This window comes from Phodopus roborovskii, unplaced genomic scaffold (genome assembly GCF_943737965.1).
Source record: "Phodopus roborovskii unplaced genomic scaffold, PHOROB, whole genome shotgun sequence".
Taxonomy (NCBI): domain Eukaryota; kingdom Metazoa; phylum Chordata; class Mammalia; order Rodentia; family Cricetidae; genus Phodopus; species Phodopus roborovskii.
In genome coordinates, this window is record NW_026126514.1 from 5,197,955 (window position 1) to 5,217,987 (window position 20,033).

The 20,033-nt window shown below is 40.7% G+C and overlaps 1 protein-coding gene across 2 annotated transcripts in view; it reads right to left on the reverse strand.

Annotated features, from left to right (window-relative positions):
* Snx6 (sorting nexin 6) overlaps positions 1 to 20,033 on the reverse strand; it is a 43,961-nt gene that overhangs the window by 14,664 nt on the left and 9,264 nt on the right. For both annotated transcript variants that reach the window (XM_051195857.1, XM_051195854.1), the window contains exons 3-7: positions 14,242 to 14,346; positions 13,666 to 13,776; positions 9,920 to 10,041; positions 5,850 to 5,973; positions 1,312 to 1,407 (exon numbers count right to left, since the gene is read on the reverse strand). In XM_051195857.1, the coding sequence (XP_051051814.1) occupies positions 1,312 to 1,407; positions 5,850 to 5,973; positions 9,920 to 10,041; positions 13,666 to 13,776; positions 14,242 to 14,346 (558 nt within the window). The remainder of the gene's footprint in view (positions 1 to 1,311; positions 1,408 to 5,849; positions 5,974 to 9,919; positions 10,042 to 13,665; positions 13,777 to 14,241; positions 14,347 to 20,033) is intronic.

Sequence of the window (20,033 nt, forward strand, 5' to 3'; positions counted from 1 at the left end):
ATCACACAGTCAGGCTTTACCAGAAAAGCAATGGTTTATAGCCAAAGGCTAGAGTGTCCTGTGTGTATATCTTGAAACAGGCACTGACCTGTGTTCTGCTGCCACAAACACATGGTTAGCAAATGCTCTTGAGGAAAAGCAGGAAACATTCTAGTAGCTAGAAATGAAAAACCTATTTTTCCTGCTCTATTATGTATTTCAGCGGCTACCTATCCTAGCTAACTACTTAGATGAACTCAGCTGAATGAGCCATTTGGGAGCAATGATACAATTAACTACCATTTTCAATTTTGTTTTTTAAAATTTTAAACATTTCCCTTTCATTTGTATTGGTGTTCTGCATATATATATATATATATATATATATATATATATATATATATGCTTATATATGTCTGCATACTACCTGTGTACCTAGGGCCCATAAGACAGAAGAGGGGTGTTAGGTCCCCTAAAACTGAGTGGCAGACCACAGGGATACTGGGGATCAAACCTGGGTCCTCTGGAAGAGCAGCCAGTGCTCTTAACCAGAGCCATCTTTCCAGCCCCTAGATATACGTTTTAAATTAAAAAAAAAAGTCACTGTCCTTAGAAAGTGTTACTGATATAATTTAGGATTTATAGCATTAGAATCTGAACAGCAGGAGTCTGCACTAAAAAGTGTCGTTTAACCATCACTTCAAATCTGTCCATTTTTATAACCATAAACATGGGGATAAATATATAACTTGCAGGGTTATAATGAAGACTGTAAACAAAAGCTACAAATTAATATATTATGAACGTTAAAAATGTCTATTGATTATGAAAATCACAACTAACAGTGGTCTACATTTACTATCAGTGTGCAGCCACATCCCACATCAGAGAAGACTGAGATGTCACTGGAGGGCAGATTGCTTAAGCTTTCGTGCAGATATGAGAGCAAGCAGCACTGCTCACCTTTCTGAGTATCTGCTGATGTCATAATGTTTACTGAAAAAAGGTACCAGATAAGTAAATCCCCATGCCATTTGAAAGACATCATTAAGGAAAAGGTTACTGTTTATAACTAACTACTAAAATATTTTCACACATATTTCATTCCATTCTTCCCATAATCCTGTGAACCAAATCAAGATCATACATTTATCCAAAAAACGCTACCAAAATCTCAGCTGAGATCTGACTAAATCCAACCCTGGGGCTGCTGTCTATTCTGAACCTGAATACATCTTTAATCCTACAATTTGAGAGGAAGAGGCAGGTGCCAACCTACAGAATGAAAAGTCTACATCCTTAACTGACAGTGCTCTTCAAGTATATCTTTACCTTCACTCCTGAAACAATGACTCCGTCCGCTGACTTAACCATGTTCTTAAAGAAATCCTCCAGCTTTTCCTTTTTATTTTTCCCTCGAACACTCAACTGAAAGAAAAAAAAAAAAAAAAAAAAAAAAAAAAAAAAAAGAACAGAAAGAAAAGGGCAATTTAAGTTAGCCTTTTTGGAAGCTACAGACAGTAATACCTCTTTTAGACACTTTCAGGAACTCACTCTGTATACCAGGCTGGCCTTAAATTTAAGAGATCCAGAGATCTACTTGCCTCTGGCTCAAGTGTTGTCATTAAAGGCATGCATTACCATGCCTGGCAAAAGTAGCAATCTTTTGTGTATATCTATAAGAGTGCCAGCCATGCCAGGTGGTGGTGGTGCTCACCGTTAACCCCAACACTGAGAGGCAGAGGCAGGCAGGTGGATCTCTGTGAGTTCGAGGCCAGCTTGGTCTACAAAGTGAGTTCCAGGACAGCCAGAGCTAACAGTGAAACCCTGCCTCCAAAAACGATAGAGATAGATAGATTATAGATAGATAGATAGATAGATAGATAGACAGACAGACAGACAGACAGACAGACAGAGATACAGTGTGTGAACCATGGCATAACTATGTCAACATGTAGAAGATTACAAATAGATCCATATCTATTACCATGCATAAAACTCAGCTCCAAGTAGAGCAAAGTCATCAACATAAATCTAGTTACACTGAATCGGATAGACAAGTGGAAAGTAGCCTTGAACACACAGGAGACCACTCCCTAAATATAACACCAGTAGCACAGACACTGAGAGCAATAATTAATAAATGGAACCTCCTGAAACTGAGAAGCTTCAGTAAAGCACACACGGTCGACAAGACAAAATGGCTCCCTATAGAATGGGAAAAGATCAACAACCCCACATCTGACAGAGGGCTGATCTCCAAATATATAAAGAACTCAAGAAACTAGACATCAAAATACAAAATAATCCATTTAAAAGATGGAGTACAAAGCTAAACAGAGAATTCTCATCAAAAGAATCTCAAATGGTTGAAAGACATTTAAGGAACTGATCAACACCCTTAATCATCAGGGAAATGCAAATCAAAACAACTCTGAGATCTTACACCTGTCAGAATAGCTAAGACCATACTGAGGTTGTCTTATGTTGGAGAGGATGTAGAGAAAGGGGAACACTCCTCCACTGCTGGTGGGAGTGCAAACTTATACAGCCACTTGGAAATCTGTATGGTAGTTTCTCAGAAAATTACAAATCAATCTACCTCAAGACCCAGTGACACACCACTCTTGGACATATACCCAAGTGATGTTCAATCATACCACAAGGATACTTGCTCAACAATGTTCATAGTATCCTTATTCGTAATAACCAGAACCTGTAAACAACCCAGGTGCCCCTCAACCAAATAATGGATAAAGAAAATGTGGTACATTTACATAATGGAGTACTACTCAGCTGTAAAAAACATGACACCATGAAATTATAGGCAAATGGATGGAACTAGAAAACATCACAAGTGAGGTAACCTAGACTCAGAAAGACAAACACAGTATGTACTCACTCAAAAGTGGGTATTAGATGTAAAGCAAAGGATAACCACACCACAATCCACAGCTCCAGAGAAGCTAGGTAACAAGGACGAGTCTAAGAGGGACACATGGATCACCTTGGAAAGGGGAATTAGTTAAGATTTCCTGAGTAAACTGGGGGTAGAAGGAAGTGGTAAAGGAGATGGGATGGAATGAGAACACGAGGGAACGGACAGTTGAGTTGGGGAAGGGATATATATGGACTTAACAGGTTATATTTATGAATATATATGTATGTACAAATATATACATGCAATAATAAGTGATAAAAGAGTCCATGAGTTTGAAGAGGACTGGGGTGGGGTATGTGGGAGCTTTGGAGGGGGGAAAGGAAAGGGAGAAATGTAATTAAATCATAATGTCAAAAACAATCAAAAAACCCCAAACAGCCGCTAAGTAGTGTCACAGCCTTTAATTCCAGCACTTGGGTGACAGGCAAGTGGTTCTCTGAGTTCAAGGCCAGCCTGGCCTACAGAATGAGTTCCAAGACAGTCAGGGCTACACAGAGAAAACCTGTCTCAAAAACAAACAAAACCCCTCAAAATAAATATATTTTTTTAAAAAATGGCCTAGAGAGATGGCTTAGCAGGCTCACAATCAAAAACATAAAAACAGAAGTAGGAGGATCTTTGAGTGAAAGCCTGTCTGGTCTATAGAGCAAGCTTCAGTACAGCCAGGCCTACTGAGGGTAACCGTGTGCTGCACAAACCACTGCCTTTACTCAATCTCCAAATAACCACCATGGGAGGCACACTGAATGGTCAGTAGCAGGTGCCATTTATGACCTGATCTCCATCTAGGAGTGGTGATACATGCCTGTGATCCTAACGCTGGGAACATAAGGCAGGAGGATTCTGCAAATTTGAGGGTTACAGACCCTTTCAAAAAGCCAAAATAAAATATAAGTCTTATCTCTATTAAAGACTTTTTTTTTTTAGACAGGGGCTCTCTAAATAGCCCAGGCTAGCCCTGAACTCTCAGCCCTGTGCATCACATACCGGCTCTATTAAAAACTCTTAAAAGTATACACCTTCCTTTCTCTAACAACTCAAACAGTTGTTTCAAATTAGTGAAAATAAAAAGACATGAAGACTCTATTAAATAAAGGGCATAATCCACTTTATCAAACTAGGAAGATGGCTGAGCAGGTAAAGGAACACTGAGCCTAGCAACCTGCCTTCAATTCCTGAAATCCACATGGTGGGAGGAAAGGATCTCCACAAGCTACCCACATACAGTAAATATAACTAGAAATTCTTTAAAAAGTGCTAGCTGGGTGTGGTGGTATACACCTTTAATCTCAGCAGAGGCAGAGGCAAGCAGATCTCTGTGAGTTCAAGGCCAGCCTGGTTCCAAAAAGGCCAGGACTACAGAGAGAAATCATATCTTCAAAAACAAAACAAAAACCCATGCTGAATTCACATATGATGGTGCACCCCTTTAATCCCAGCACTCAGTAGACAACCTGGTCAATTTCCTATGTATAGAGTTCAAGACCAGCCATATATAGGGAGACCCTGTCCCTCCTCCACCCCCCCCCCAAAAGCCTGGGAGCTCATGAACTCAGGACATCACATGGCAGGTTAGCACCTACAACTGAATTGCATTCTCTAGCCCTTTTATAATTATTTACTTCTTTACAAAATATTTAATTTTATTTCATGTCCATTGGTGCTTCACTTGTATGTCTGTGAGGGTGTTGGGTCCCCTGGAATGGAGCTACAAACTGTAGTGAGTTGCCATGTGGGTGCTGGGAATTGAATCCAGGTCCTCTGGAAAAGCAGCCAGTGCTCTTTAACTGATGAGCCATCTTTCCAGCTTAAAATTATTTATTCATATATTTATATATACATATAGTGTTTTTGTTTTTGGAGATAGGGTTTCTTAATGTAGTCTTGGCTGTCCTGGAACTAGCTCAGGACAGTAGTAGATCAGGCTGGCCTTGACATCAAGAGATCCATCCACCTACCTCTGTCTCCCGAGTGCTGGGATTAAAGTCATGCAAGGCCTTATTTTTTATATTTACATACTTACTTAAAAACAAATAATATACTTTAAGTCACCAAAATTGAAAATCATAATTAGCTTATCCATCCCCTGAATTTATAAAAGAAACTTCTTACACTACAAAAATAAGCATATGAATTTACACTTATTGATAAAACTCAAATTTGAAATACCAGACTATCAGACAATCAGACGGTTGGGTGTTAAGAGAAAAGGTTATATGAACTTAGGGACAGAACTCATGTCAGGTGTCTTTCCTCTCAGAGCCATCTCACCATCTCTGGAATTTAACGAGCATGAGAAAGTTTAAAACGAATAAACAGTTTAGCGCTCAGTCTGGCCCTGATGGTACAAGCCTGTAATGTTAAGTCCTAAGTAAGTAAGAGGGAGTATTGAGAGTTTGAGGCTTGCCTGAAATACAGACTAAAAACTGGAAGGAAAAAAAAGTTTGGGCCTGGGATGTAGCACAGTTCATAGAGGCTAAATAAATCTCTAATTTCTACTCCCAGTGCCACATAAAAACTAGGCAGACACACATGCTATTATCACAGCACTCTTGAGGCGGAAGCAAGAGGATCAAAAGTCCTCAATCATCCAGGGCTGCGCAGGTACCAGGGCCACTGTCTCAGAATATAAAACAAACTTGATGTTTTCAGGTTTTTGGATTATGGAAGTTCAATTTATAACCAGATTTAACTGATCTACTCAAGTTCTCGGCTTCACTATTACTAAAAATGTGGCACTATAAACTACCTTGAAAAATCAAAGTATTTAGGTCAGTGAGATGGCTCTGCCCTTTCTATGATCAGGCTATCAAACCCAGGGCCTTGCTCATGCTAGACAGTGATACCTCCTCCACCCTTCCAAACTCCACAAAAAATAATACGCAGCAATGACAACTCCCAGCACTGCTCTCATTTATGTGACACTTACATCTTGATTATACTCCAAGAAGACATGGAAATTTAAATCTTTTCTCAAAATTGGATGTGCTGCCACACGACACAGGAACACCTCATGCATTGCCACTGTCTTCTTAAAAATTGCCAGATACTCACTAGAAACAACAAAGAATTATGAATGAACAATGACATCAACTAGAAGTCATTCCAGCAATTATTCTCTGGAGAATTATAAATGTAAAACCAGGAAGGCAAAGACATAATTCATAACAAAGCTTTTAGTTGAACTGTTTAGTAAAAATATAAAATTTATTTCTGAAAAGCCTCATGCTATTTTAGTCTTTTTTTTTTTTTTTTTTTTTTTTTTTTTGAGACAGAGTTTCTCTGTGGCTCTTGAACATGTCCTCAAACTAGCTCTTGTAGGCCCTTGTAGACCAGGATCGTCTTGAACTCACAGAGACCCACCTGCCTCTGCCTCCTGAGTGCTGGGACTAAAGGTGTGTGTCACCAATGCCCTGCAAGTCTTACAAACTTTTCTATTATGCAAGTTGATGTAGGTCACTACTGGAGTACATGCTTTTTAGCTCTAGAGAAACTATCTGATACAACCACAATAACTTAATTTTTATATAATTACAGCCTTACACACCTAAACACAAAAAAATGCCTAAATTATTTTCATATAGTAACCTAAAATATGTGAGAAAGACCAGCCACAGAGCAACTATTTATGACATTTTTTTGAAGAAATGTGCTTAGGATATATTATCAATGCCTCCAAGCAACCATGTAGCAGCACACAACAGTTGGGGGGAAGGGACACTCAAGGAAAAGGCCTGATTTCTTGCTTCAACTTTGTGCAAGAAGCATATGTTTTACATACCAGCACACCAGCAGGCTCAGTGTTGGGAGCAGTTTGATCTCTGTGAGGGAAGCCATTCAGTGAAGACAAAAAAGCAAGGTGGCCGTGGGACAAACCCAAGGCTCTGCTATCCAACCCCTAACCAGACCACAAAAGAACCACGATCAGGACCCCTGAAAACCAGGAGCTTCAGTAGTGGTGTGCTTTGCTGATTCCCAGCTCTCAGTCTCAGATTACTGCTGCACCCAGACTGGACAGAATTTTAACATGTCACTTCACACATTGAGACCTAGTTTGTTCATTTATCTTTTCACAGTAACTTAGAATTCTGAAAAGGAGTTTAGTAGCACTGTGAATAGGTGCCTGAAAACAAACTCAAAAGAAGAGTCAAGAAAATGCACAAAGGAAGAAATGGCCAGAGAAACAGAGGTGACAATACAAGAAAATGTACTCCCTTGGGCAGTGCTCAGAATACTGACAATGCCCTTGGGTACTTTTACTCATACGGCCGGCTGTCACTTCTTTTACTTTTTAAACTGTGTACACGTGTATGTGCGTGTGTGCGTGTGTGTGTGTGTGTACGAGTGTGTGTGTGCGCGCACACGCACGCACATACTTGCCTATGTGGGGTCAGAGGGCGACTGTGTGGGGTCAGTTCTCTCACTGCCTCTTATGCTGGCTCTGCTGACTCAAGTGTTCTGCCTGTTGAGCCATCCCATCCCCAGCAGTGTTGACACTGTATCTATACTTTCCCTTTTTTTGGTTTTTGTTTGTTTGTTTGTTCCAAGATAGGGTTTCTCTGTAAATTCTTGTCAGTCCTGAAACTCACTCTTGTAGACCAGGCTGGCCTCAAACTCGGAGGTCTACCTGCCTCTCCCTCCCAAGTACTGGGAATAAAGGTGTGTGCCAACATTACCTGGCTACTTTCCCTTTGCTTGCTACTGTGAAATAAATAAAATTATAACTAATATATTGAAAATGTACACATAAATAAGCCTTAAAACATAAAAAAAAAAATTAAGTTTTCATACCTCTGAAAAGTAGAAAGTTCAAAAGTTTAATTAAAGGGGTGGGGGGATGGTGAAACTATTTTCTCAAATATGCTAAAGTGAAAAATTATCAAATTTCCAAGGACTTAACATGTTCTGAATGTATGTAAAAATAATAATCTTGTCTACATGTGTTTGTGCACATGTCTGACTACCAAGGGGGTTAGAGGAGGACATCAGATCCCACAAAGCTGAAGTTACTGCTGTAGGCCACCTGATGTGCTTCAGTCGTCTGCAAGAGCAGCAAACACTCAACCTCTGGACCCCCTAAAAGTAATTTCATGAGATAAAAAATTATTTTAACTATTCACAATAGATTGTCCCTATTCTTTTTCTTTAGGCCAGAGCAGGCAGAGAAAAGGAAATTAAATATAAATGCACTTTATACTTTTTGTTGTTTTGAGACAGTATTTTTTTGTTTTGTTTTGTTTTCAAGACAGGTTTTCTCTGTGGCTTTGGAGGTTATCCTCTATAGACCAGGCTGGCCTAGATAGAGCTCAGAGATCCACCTGCCTCTGCCTCCGAGTGCTGGGATTAAAGGCGTGAGCCACCAATCCCTGGCTGAGACAGTGTTTTATGTGGCTTTGAACTCACTCTATAGATGAGGCAATGAGGCTAGCCTTGAACTCCTGCCAAATGATGGGATTTGTGCGCGCGCGCACGTGGTGTGTGTGTGTGTGTGTGTTTTGCTGGAGTTTTTTTATCCTGCCAGGTTCCACTGCCACTTCAGTCCCAAAGAAAAACACAAATGCTATATTAATTATTAAACTGTTGGCCAATTGCTAGGGCTTCTCATTGGCTTAATTATTAGCCATCTATATTAATCTAAGTATTTCCACATGGTCTTATCTTATGCAGAAGGGTCTGGACCTGTTATTCCTTCCTCTGCTACATGGCTTCTCTTTACTAGCCTCTCTTTACCTCTTTCCCAGGAATTCTCATCTCCTAGTCCCGCTTATCTTCCTGCCTCTATTGACCAAACAGTGTTTTATTCCTCAACCAGTAAGAGAAACATATATACACAAAGATATCCTTCGGGGCTGGAGAAATGGCTCAGTGGTTAAGAGCACTGGCTGCTCTTCCAGAGGTCCTGAGTTCAATTCCCAGCAACCACATGTTGGTTCACAACCATCTGTAATGAGATCTGGTACTCTCTTCTGACCTGCAGACAGACATGCAGATAGAATACTGTATACATAATAAATAAGTAAATTTTTGGGGAAAAAATGATATTCCTCATTTTGTGTGTGTGTGTGTGTCGCACTGTTTTTTGTTTTTGTTTTTTTGGAGGCAAGAGTTTCTCTATATATCCCTGGCTGTCCTGGAAATCATTGTGTGGACCAAGCTGTTCTCAAACTCAGAGAGATCCATCAGCTTTTGCGTCCCAAGTGCTGGGATCAAAGGCATGCACCACCATGCCTGTTACTCATTCTAATTTTTATTATTTATTTATTTATTTTAGTTTCTTGAGACAGGGTATCTCTGTGGTTTTGGAGCCTGTCTTGGAACTCGCTCAGTAGACCAGGCTGGCCTCAAACTCTTTGCCTCCCGAGTGCTGGGATTAGAGGTGTGCACTACCACTGCCTGCCCCATTTTAATTTTTAGAGAAAACATGTAAAGAGTTGCTCAGCACACTTCCCCTACAAGAAATGGAAGTTGTAGAGTAGGTACATGCTGAAAAAACAGAGACTAGGCTAGCAACAACTGAGGTCGTATAAAAACAATTTTTAGACATTTTATACTGTTTTAAAAAGTCATGCTCCCAGTCAGGCAGTGGTGGTTCTCAGCTTTATACCCAGCACTGAGGGGGCAGAGGCAGGTGGATTTCTTCCAGTTCAAGGTCAGCCTGGTCTACAGAGTGACTTCTAGGAGAGTTAGAGAAACCCTGTCACGAAAAACATCCATCAATCAATCAGTTATCTAAAAATAAAGACATATTTCCTTCCTAACGTTTTAATAAGGTTTGAGATCCTCCAGTGGAGACAACCGTATCATTTTCATGAAGAGGCTTTGATCATGATCATTATTAACACAGGCTATTAGTGCTTAACCTGGATTTTTCAGAGTCACTACAGTGAAATGATTAAAAGAATGGGTATCAGAGAGCTCAAAAAAAAAAAAATAAATAAAATAAAAATAAAGGCATTTAAACAAGCACAGTTAACATGACTAACAAAGTCCATCACATACGCTTCTAGCTCCTGTTTCATCTTTGTGAATTCTTCCTTTGTCATTGACCCTTCCCCTTCTCCAAGCTTCTGCAGTTTTTCCCGTGAAGCATCAAAATCAGGTCTTGGTGGTGCTGGTGGGATCTATGGTAAAATCAAAACACCAACTTTAAGAACTATTTCTTCCTTTTTTTAACATTTATTTTAGGTATGCACACACACACACACACACACACTTGCCCAAGCATGCACAGCGGTCAGAGAACCAACTGTGGGACCTGGTTCCCCCGTTCCACTGTGTGGGAGCCAGGGATCACACTCAGGTTTCAGGGCTTAGTGGTAGACATGTTCTTACCTGGTAAGCCATCTTGTCAGCCCTATTTCTCGTCTCTCAGCACTGTGCCACACTATCTGAAAATGGCAGCCCCTGTACTCAGGAGGCAGAAGTACAACAGCTGCAAATTGGAGACCAACCTGGCCCACCTAATTCTTTTTAGGACAGCCTTAATTACAAAGTGAAACCCTGCCTCAAACAAAATAAAACTTTGAGTTGATAATACCAAGGTATAACAAATGAATTGAGCAGGGCTGGAGAGATGGCTCAGCAGGTAAGAGCACTGGCTGCTCTTCCAGAGGACCTGGGTTCAATTCCCAGCCAACACATGGTGGCTCAAAACATATGTAATGAGATCTGAATAAATAAATAAATCTAAAAAAATAAATTGAGCACCAGAAATACCAAAATTGAGATCAGAAAACTCCACTAGTTTTAGAAACCAAGATCTATGGGCTCCTTTATACCAAAGAAGAAATATACTATAACATTTTATTAGCTTGTAGCACAGGCTGGCCTATAACTTGCAGCAAAACTTCTTGCTTCACTCCTCCAAGTGCCCAGCTCCCATAATACTTTTATTTATTTATTTATTTATTTATTTATTTATTTATTTAGGCATTAGGGTAGCTCTTAAAGAGTACAGAGATGCCCCAGGGGTAAAGAGCACATAGCCTGATGACCTCAATTTCTGTCCTACGTACACACCAGACACAGTGAGTGGTTCGTGTCTGCAATCCCATGTATATGCTCCATTCACAAACATGTACACACACACATAAAAATAAGTATTAAAAATTCTTAAGACAATTCTAGCCAGGTATAGTGGTGAACAACTTTAATCCCAGAACTCAAGAAAGCTAAGGCAGGCAGAACTCTGGGCTTTCAAGGCCACCTTGATCTACATAGGGAGTAATAGGTCAGCTAGAACTACACAGTGAGACCTTGTCTCAAAAAAGAACAAAATAAAGCTGTGTGTATACCTTTAATTCCAGCACCTGGAAGGCAGAGGCGGGTGGATCTCTGAGTTGGAGGCTAACCTGGTCTACAGAATTTTAGGACAGCTAGGGATATCACACTGTGTAGACCAAGCTGTCCAGGCTGTCCTGGAGCTCAAGAGATCCACCTGCCTCTGTCTCCCAAATGCTAGGTAAAGGAGTGTGCCACCACACCTGGCTGGGATTTTTTTTTTTTTTTTTTTTTTTCCTTTTCCGACACAGGATTTGCTCTGTAGACCAGGCTGGCCTGGAACTCACATTCGTCTTCCTCTGTCTCCCAAGTGCTGGGATTAAAGGCATGAGTCACCACTGCCTGGCTGAATTTTTTTTTTTTTTTTAAAGTAATGATTATTATCATACAGCACAGGGTATTAAAAGGGGTCCAAGACTAGCAAAATATATCAGAAGCAGAAAGATTTTATTTCAAAACAGTCAGGCAGGTAGTGCTACACACCTTTAATCCCAGCATTCTGAGGCAAAGGCAGGTGAATCGCTGTGAGTTCAAGGCCAGTCTGGATTACATATTGAGTTCCAGGACAGCCAGAGCTACAAAGGGAAGGAGACTCAGTCTAAGGCCAATTCCAGCTATATATGGAGTTCCAATCCAGCCTGGGTTACATAACATCTTAGCTCAAACACACACACAGATAAATATTAAAAACTAGGTAATAGCCCATTGTGGCACTCGCCAAAAATATAATTAAAAGGTAGTTCTCAAGCATATAACCCATCTTGGAAGGCTGAGGCATGAGGATAGCACATCGAAGGGTAGAAGGAGGAGGAACAAGATTTCAAAGCTGGTATTCTCTATATAGCAAACCCAAGGCCAGCTTTGGTCCCATGAGATTTTTGTCTCAGAAGGTGATGGCTATGCTGCCCTGAGAAGCAGATAGTGGTTTTTGTTTGTTTTTTCCCAGACAGGGTTTCTCTTTGTCACCCTGACTGTCCTGGAACTCATTCTGTAGACCAGGCTGGCCTTGTACGCATAACAGATCATTGTCTTTCTTGTTCAGCCATCAGAGAAGCTGATGGCAACAAATACAGAGACCCACAACTGGACAGTGTAAAGAGTGAGAGGCCTTGGAACACTCAATCCTAACATGGGATGTTTTTTTTTATCAAATCCAGTTCCACATGATTGTGAGATGCCATGTGGATGCTGGGAACTGAACTTAGGTCTTCTTTCTGCAAGAGCAGCAAGTGCTCCTAACTGCTGAACTATTTCACCAGTCCCCCTAAATAAAAAACATTTTAAAATAAAAAACTGCTCTGAGAAAAGGGACAGAGTCAGAGAGCAGCAAGTACAGTTGCAGACATACTGAGCAGCTCTGATACAGCAGGTGCTATGTCCAGCACAGGGTATATACAGATTGATCAATCAGACAGTCTTAATTGATGAGGACTACTTAGTTTACTGATAGACAAAGTAGAAAAAAGGTATCATCACACAAGAAGGTGGGGGAAAAGATGGAATTAGAATGCAAAAAGAAGACTATATTATTAGTCATTCACCAAAATCTAAGCTACAGAAAGGAAACACATGACTCAAGGGGGTGCTGGTCTCTGGATGGAAACACAGTCAGGCCATGATGACCTCACAGAAATCATAAACTTCAGGACTCCAAATGTGCTCAACAGCTGTGGAAGAATGACCATTTACTCTTGATTACAGCATCTTAGGGGCCTTCTAATCGATAGGCTTCTCTGTCCATTCAAGCGTTTAAAAACCAGCACAGTATGTAACATTCCTAAATTAATCACCTACCCCAATACTAATGATCCATGTTTAAGAGGGCTCATGCCTATAACCCTATCACTTAAGAGGCAGAATCAAGGCTGTTGCAAGTTCAAGATCACTCTGGACTACACAGTGAGTTCCAGAACAGCAAGGGGCTAGACAACACAAGAAGTGTTGAATAAACTACTTTGAATAAACAAAAAAGAATTCAAAGTTAAACAAAAAAAGTATAATGTTTTCAAAGACAAGACAACTCAGGATAAAAGGTAGTAGGCCAATGCCTCACGACTGGCATTATTTTACAAATCACATCAGTTACTAAAATGCTAAACAAAACCATGTGTTTCTAAAATTTTCTTAGGAAATGAAAACTCAGGCTAGAGAGATGGTTAGCAGTAAAGACACACGAGTTCTTGCAGAGGAGCCAAGATCAGTTCCTAATACTGTGGGTGGCTTACAACCACCTATAATCCCAGCTCCAGGAACATCTGATGCCTCTGGCCTCCACATGTCAGGCAGCTCATAAAGTTCCTGTTACTCCAACTCCATGGAGTCTTCTGACCCATATGAGCGTGCACGCACGCACGCACACACACACACACACACACACACACACACACACACACACACACCCCTCTACCTAGATGCACACACATTTAAAAAAAAATCTTAACAAGAAAATGAAACCTAATACTTACAATGTAACCTGCATAGTCTTCATTTTCAACGAAGGAATCATGAAGCCAGATAAATTCCTCATGTTGTCGAACGACTGAAAATTCATTTTGTTTAAAATTTGGCAATGAACTCTGTAAAGACAGAAATTTTTTTGAGTAAAAGTAAAATTACCCTTGGATCTTTGAAAAAAAAAGTCAATAGGCACCTACTTATTGTACCATTATCATCACTTAAAAGTTACACTACTAGCTGGGTGTGGCGGCATTCACCCAGATGTCAAGAAGCAGAGGCAAGGCAGATCTAAGTGAGTTCCAGGCCAGCCAGAGCTACATAGACAGACAGACAGACACACACACACACACTCCCCTACCTAAATATTAAATTTATATTTAGGTTATAATAATTCCTAAAATCATAAATAACCTCTTCAGCCTGATCTACATAGCCAATTCCCAGACAGGCAAAACTACACATCTGTAATAAAGAAATAAATAAATAAAGCAAACAAAGAGTAACTTCCCTAAAAAGTTCCAATCAATATATTTCACAAGTAACAGCATTTCTAAAGGAACACAAACTACAAAGTCCCACTTTACCTTTGTGTGAACAGTGAATTTGACTTTATCCCTTTCACTAAGAGCATCCGAAATGTCCACTTGCAGAGCAGCATCACTTTGGAGATCTACATTTATTGCTTTAAGCTAAAAAAAAAAAAAAAAGAGAGAGACAGCATAGCATAAAGAATTTCTATTTTAAATGTACATGTGCATGTTCCTGCGAGTATTTATGTGCATCATTTGCATGAAGGAGCCCACCAGGGTCAGAAGAGGATGTGGGATTCCCCTTGGAACTGAACTAAGGTCCTGTACTAGAGCAGGAAGTGGTCCTAACCGATGAGCCATCTTTCCAGTCCCCCTTTCTCTTTTTAAAAAGAGAATAGGTTGGCCTCAAACTTGAGATCCTCCTATCTCCACCTTCTGAGAACTGGAACTAAAGGTATGTATCACCAAACCTGGTTCTGTGTACTTCTGTGTAACTTCATTCTTCTTCCAACAATAAGACAACACAAAACCAAAACAGAGAGATCAGGGCATGAACTCTCCCGAGGTCCCAGCACTCAGGAGGCTGAGGCAGAATGATAGACACAAGACAAGTTTGGACTACATAGCTAGACCTTATCTTGATCTCCACCATCAAAAATGTTAAGGGACCTTTTTACTTTTTGGTTTGTTTTTTAATTCATGTCCAAGCCACTTTTAAAATAATTACTGTGGCAGGCTGGCTAAAGTATCTCTATCCAAATCTGCAATCTGTGAATGGGCCTTATGTGGCCAAGAAGCCTGTGCAGATTTAATTCAATTAAAGAGTTCTGAGATGAGATTATTCTGGTTCATCTAGGTATACCTTTAATCTTTAAGGACAAATAACCAGGCACGATGGGCCCAGCCCTCTGGAGGCAGAAGTGGGTGGAGTTCTGTGCTCTGTAAGTTGGAGGCAGCCTGATCTACAGATAAGTTTCAAACCAGCCAGGGTTATACAGTTTTGAGATACTGTCTCCAAACAGGACCAACTAGTTCAACTGAGAGAAGGCAACATAACCGCAAAGATGGGAGACTGCAGACACCAGTAAGTCTGCAAAGATGGAGACTGCAGACACCAGTCAGTCTGCAAAGATGGGAGACTGCAGACACCAGTCAGTCTGCAAAGATGGAGACTGCAGACACCAGTAAGTCTGCAAAGATGGAGACTGCAGACACCAGTAAGTCTGCAAAGATGGGAGACTGCAGACACCAGTCAGTCTATAAGATAGAGACTGCAGACACCAGTCAGTCTGCAAAGATGGAGACTGCAGACACCAGTAGGACTGCTGACTGCTGCTTCCAGGCTGAAAGAGAAACGAAAAGACCTGACAGGACTCTGGAGGGATGATACCTGGGTTAATGCTCATTTATTTATTTGTTTACAGTTTATGTATGGGGCTGGAGAAATGGCTCAGTGGTTAAGAGCACTGGCTGCTCTTCTAGAGGACCTGAGTTCAATTCCCAGCACCCACGTGGCAGCTCACAGCTCACAACTGTAACTCCAGTTCTAGGAGACCCGACACCCTCACACAGACATGCTGGCAAAACACCAAAGCATATGAAATACAAATATGTTTTATATATGAGTGCTCTGCATGTATACTGCAGGGCCAGAAGAGGGCCTATTAAGATGGTTGTAGGCCACCATGTGGTTGCTGCGAATTGAACGCTGGACCTCTGGAAGAGCAGCCAGTACTCCTCTTAACTGTTGAGCCATCCATTTCTCATCCCCTAATACTGATTTCTAACTTACAAAATTATGAGAATAAATTGATGTTGATTTACCCCACTTGTAGTAATTGGTTGCAATACCCAGAGCAAACTAGTACATCAATCATACAGTTTTGGGAATAACTTTACATTTCTCCAATTTTTTTTTCATGCACACACATACACAAGCAAGCACAAGCTGGGGGTGGGTGGGGTGGGGTGTCAGGATTGATCCTTGCACATGGTAAGGAAGTGCTCTACTACTGCGCTACATCCCCAGCTCACTTTTCCTCATCTGTCAGTTTTCACTGCCTAGATTACCTTTCCCAACTGCTGAGAATTAACCTGACACACGTGTGGTGCTGCGCACCTGTAATCAAACAGATGGAAGGTACAAGAGCGAGTTGGGGGCCAACTTAGATTACATACTAAGCAATGGGCCAGGACCTTGTCCCAGAAAACAGAGACTACTCCAGTTTATTAAAGTCATTTTTTCTTTCACTTCCCCTTCTTTCAATATCAAATACAATGCCCTCCCCCTTTATCGACGGCACAATTCTTAACTTTTCCTTATTTGTTCTCTTAGACAAGGTTTCACTAATAGCCCAGGCTGACCTTGAATTCAAGGACTCCTGAGTGCTGGCCTCTAAGGGCATGATGGAATTATAGGCACCCACCACCATGACAGCTAACAATTGTCATTTTGATTCTTCTATCTCTATAAATATCCCTGTGTCACACAACGACCCCTCATTTACCCCAGTGATTCTCAACCTTCCTAATACAGTGCCCCATGCTGACATGTGACCGCAACCACAAAATTATTTTTCTCTCTTTTTTGAGATAGGTTTTCTCTGTGTAATAGCCCTAGCTGTTTTGAACTCACTTTGTAGACCAGGCTGGCCTCCAACTCACAGAGATCCACCTGCCTCTGTCTCCCAAGTGCTGGGACTAAAGGCGTGCACCACCACTGCCCAGCTCATTGGTACTTCTTGACTGTAATTTTGCTGCTATTATAAATCATAATGTAAATGTGTTTTCCAAGAGACTTAGGTGACCCCTGTGAAAGGGTTGTTCAACCCCCAAAGGGGTCTCAACCTACAGGTTGAGAAATATTTAGTTCATGATTCAAATTTTTAGATACAATTCACATATAATATGCAAATCTTAAAATTTGAAGTCTTAACACACACTGCAAAATGTCTAAGTGAGATAATGAACATTTCTTATCATTTCCAGAGTCACTTTGTATCCCTTTAACAATCTTATCTTTTCTGCATTTAGTTCTTGTGTGTGGCCTATGATTATGTAGGGAAATGCTTGTGCTGTGAAGGGCAAATGTCAATGTCAAGTGTCATCCTCTGTCACTCTCCACTACATTTTGTTTTGCTCAGGATAAGGTATCAATGTATAGCCCTGGCTACACTGGAACTTGCAGTGTAGATCAGGCTAGCCACTCCCTCCCAGAGCTAGGATTAAAGGAGTATGTATGATACCATGCCCAGCTCATCGTATTTTCGGGGATAGCATCTCTCACCAAACCTGAAGCTGGCAGTTTCAGCAAACCTGAATGGTCAACCACCTTCTGGGATCTGCCTGTCTGTGTCCACCCTGCCAGTGCTGAGTCACAAACATGTACTGCTATGACCAACTTGTTTTTTTCAGTAGGCTCCGGGGATCTGAACTGAAATCTGTAAGCTTGTGTAGCAAGCACCTCACCCAGTGAGTCATCCCCCAGCCCTAGTTCCTAACTTTCCAGCTTTTCTGTTATTTCTCTTTTGCATACCTTATTAAAGCATATTATACATTTTACTAAAATGTTAATAGTGATTTATTCAATCTACCATGTCTTTTTCACTCGGTTTAAAAGCGGAGTTTACCACCCATTCCATAAACAAAACCTAGTTTTAGAGTTGATCTTAGAAAGTACGTTCCAGTTGGTAGTGGTGGCACACAGCTTCAATCCCAGTACTTTGGGGATAGAGGCAGGTGGATCTCTGAATTCAAGGCCAGCCTGGTCCAGGGGTACACAGAGAAAGCCTGGATGGAGAAAACAAAGGAGAGGGGAGTACAAACCAATCTCCAGTGCTGAAACTCTTCTCAGCTCTTCATGCCACAAATGCAACACTCTGACCCCTTCTTTCATTTACAGTTCATCACTAATACAAAATATTCCTTCTCATTCTTCCTATAGTTAGTTATAAGTTCACTTTACCCCAATAATTAGTTCCCAGTTCTTGAGCACACAGAAAGGTAGACAGGTAGACATAAAGGATTGTTTTATAAGACAGGAAGTTGCACTTTTTCCCAGTCCTGGGAAATAACCAAGGTCTAAAACAGGAAAGCCAGTTTCTAAAATGAAATTCCTCCTGCTTTCTTGGCAGTGTATTATGAAATAAAATCACTTCCACATCAGCACAAAGTTTAACTGACAGTTAATTTGCTAAATTGCTTTAATGCATTTTTTTCTGGTTTTTGAGATACGGTAACAGCCCTGGCTATTCTGGAGCTCACTCTGTAGACCAGGCTGGCCTCTAACTCACAAGAGATCTACCTGCCCCTGCCTCCTGAGTGCTGAGATGAAAGGTGTGAGCCACCCCATCCCCATTGTTCAGTGCATATTTTTACATTTTAACTTACAGAAATAGATACTTCAATGGCAAAACTACATTTTAACTATATTTTCTCTTTTTTATTACATTGAAAAAAATAAAACATTATACTGTAAATTTAATGTTAATTACATAAATTATACAGATTTCCCAGGTAGGCTCTTTTCATTCTGGAAAAAAAAATTAACTGTAGAAGGTTTTATGAAGGAAAAGAAATAATGCAGACAACCAGTGATCATCGTTTAATTAAATTTTTAAACTAGTGAGTTCAGTATGAAGAGCTTTCTAATTAGACTTTAACTGGCTTAATCTTTATTTGGACCAATAAACTTTGTACTTCTTTTAGTTAAACACTGAATAGGTTAAACATTTGTTTTGTTCTCAAGAAAGACAAAATGTGTATTATGCAAAAAATATAGTATCACTAAAAATAATTTAAAGGCCAGGGAGGTAGGTGGCACACACCTTTAATCTGAACACTGGAGGTAGAGCCACGCAGATCTCTGGGAATTCCAGCCTGGTCTATATAGCAAGCCCTGTCTCAAAAGGTACATAGAAATAAAAATGTGAAGATCTTAGGCTGGTTCAACTACTTAAAGTAACTGCTGTTCTTCCAGAAGACAGAGGACAGGAATCTGATTTACAGCACCCAAATGATAGGGACAACCACTGATAACTAGCTTGAGTTGGCTTCCAAGGGTACCTCAAGCGTACACACACACACACACACACACACACACAAATAAACCTTATAATACTGATGATGACAATCATTTAAAGACTCTAAATCAGGTATGATGGTGCACACAAGTCTCAGCCTCTGGGAGGTGGAGTCCCAAGGATCCCAAGTTCAAGATAATTCTTATCTATATAGGAAGCTGAGGCCCGCCTGTGCTATGTAAGACCCTGCCTCATGGCACCAGAAAATGAAAAGAACAAGATGCTGACCAGTTGCTGGCTGGTTAACTCTCCACTTATAATGGGTTAGACAAAAAGACATTCATAGGCTACTGAGATGGCTCAGTGAGTAGAGGTGCTTGCTGTCCAGCCCCATGCCCTGAGTCTGACCCCTGAAACCCACAGTGGAAAGAGGACATCAGCAAGTTGTTATACACTTGTGTGCACACACAAGATAACTAAATACAAAAAATTAAGTCACTTTCTTTTGCTAGAAAAGCATGAGCAAATGTATAGGCATACATGAGAAAGGAGAAAAACAGCCAACTACTGTAATCTCCTGCTGGTTTCTTGCTTTTTTTTTCCTTCTGCAATCTTGTTCCTTATAGACCCACCACTACAATCTCATTCATTACTCTAGATATTATTCCTGTGTTCAAAAGGGTTCCCACTCAGAAAAGCCCAAGTCCTTACAGCAGCTCACCAGGAGCTCTAAAATCTCCCCTGACATCATCTCTAATCTATACTCTACTATGCCTCTGGCTCACTGCAATCTGCCTCATCTCTGGGTCATCTCCGAGTCATCTC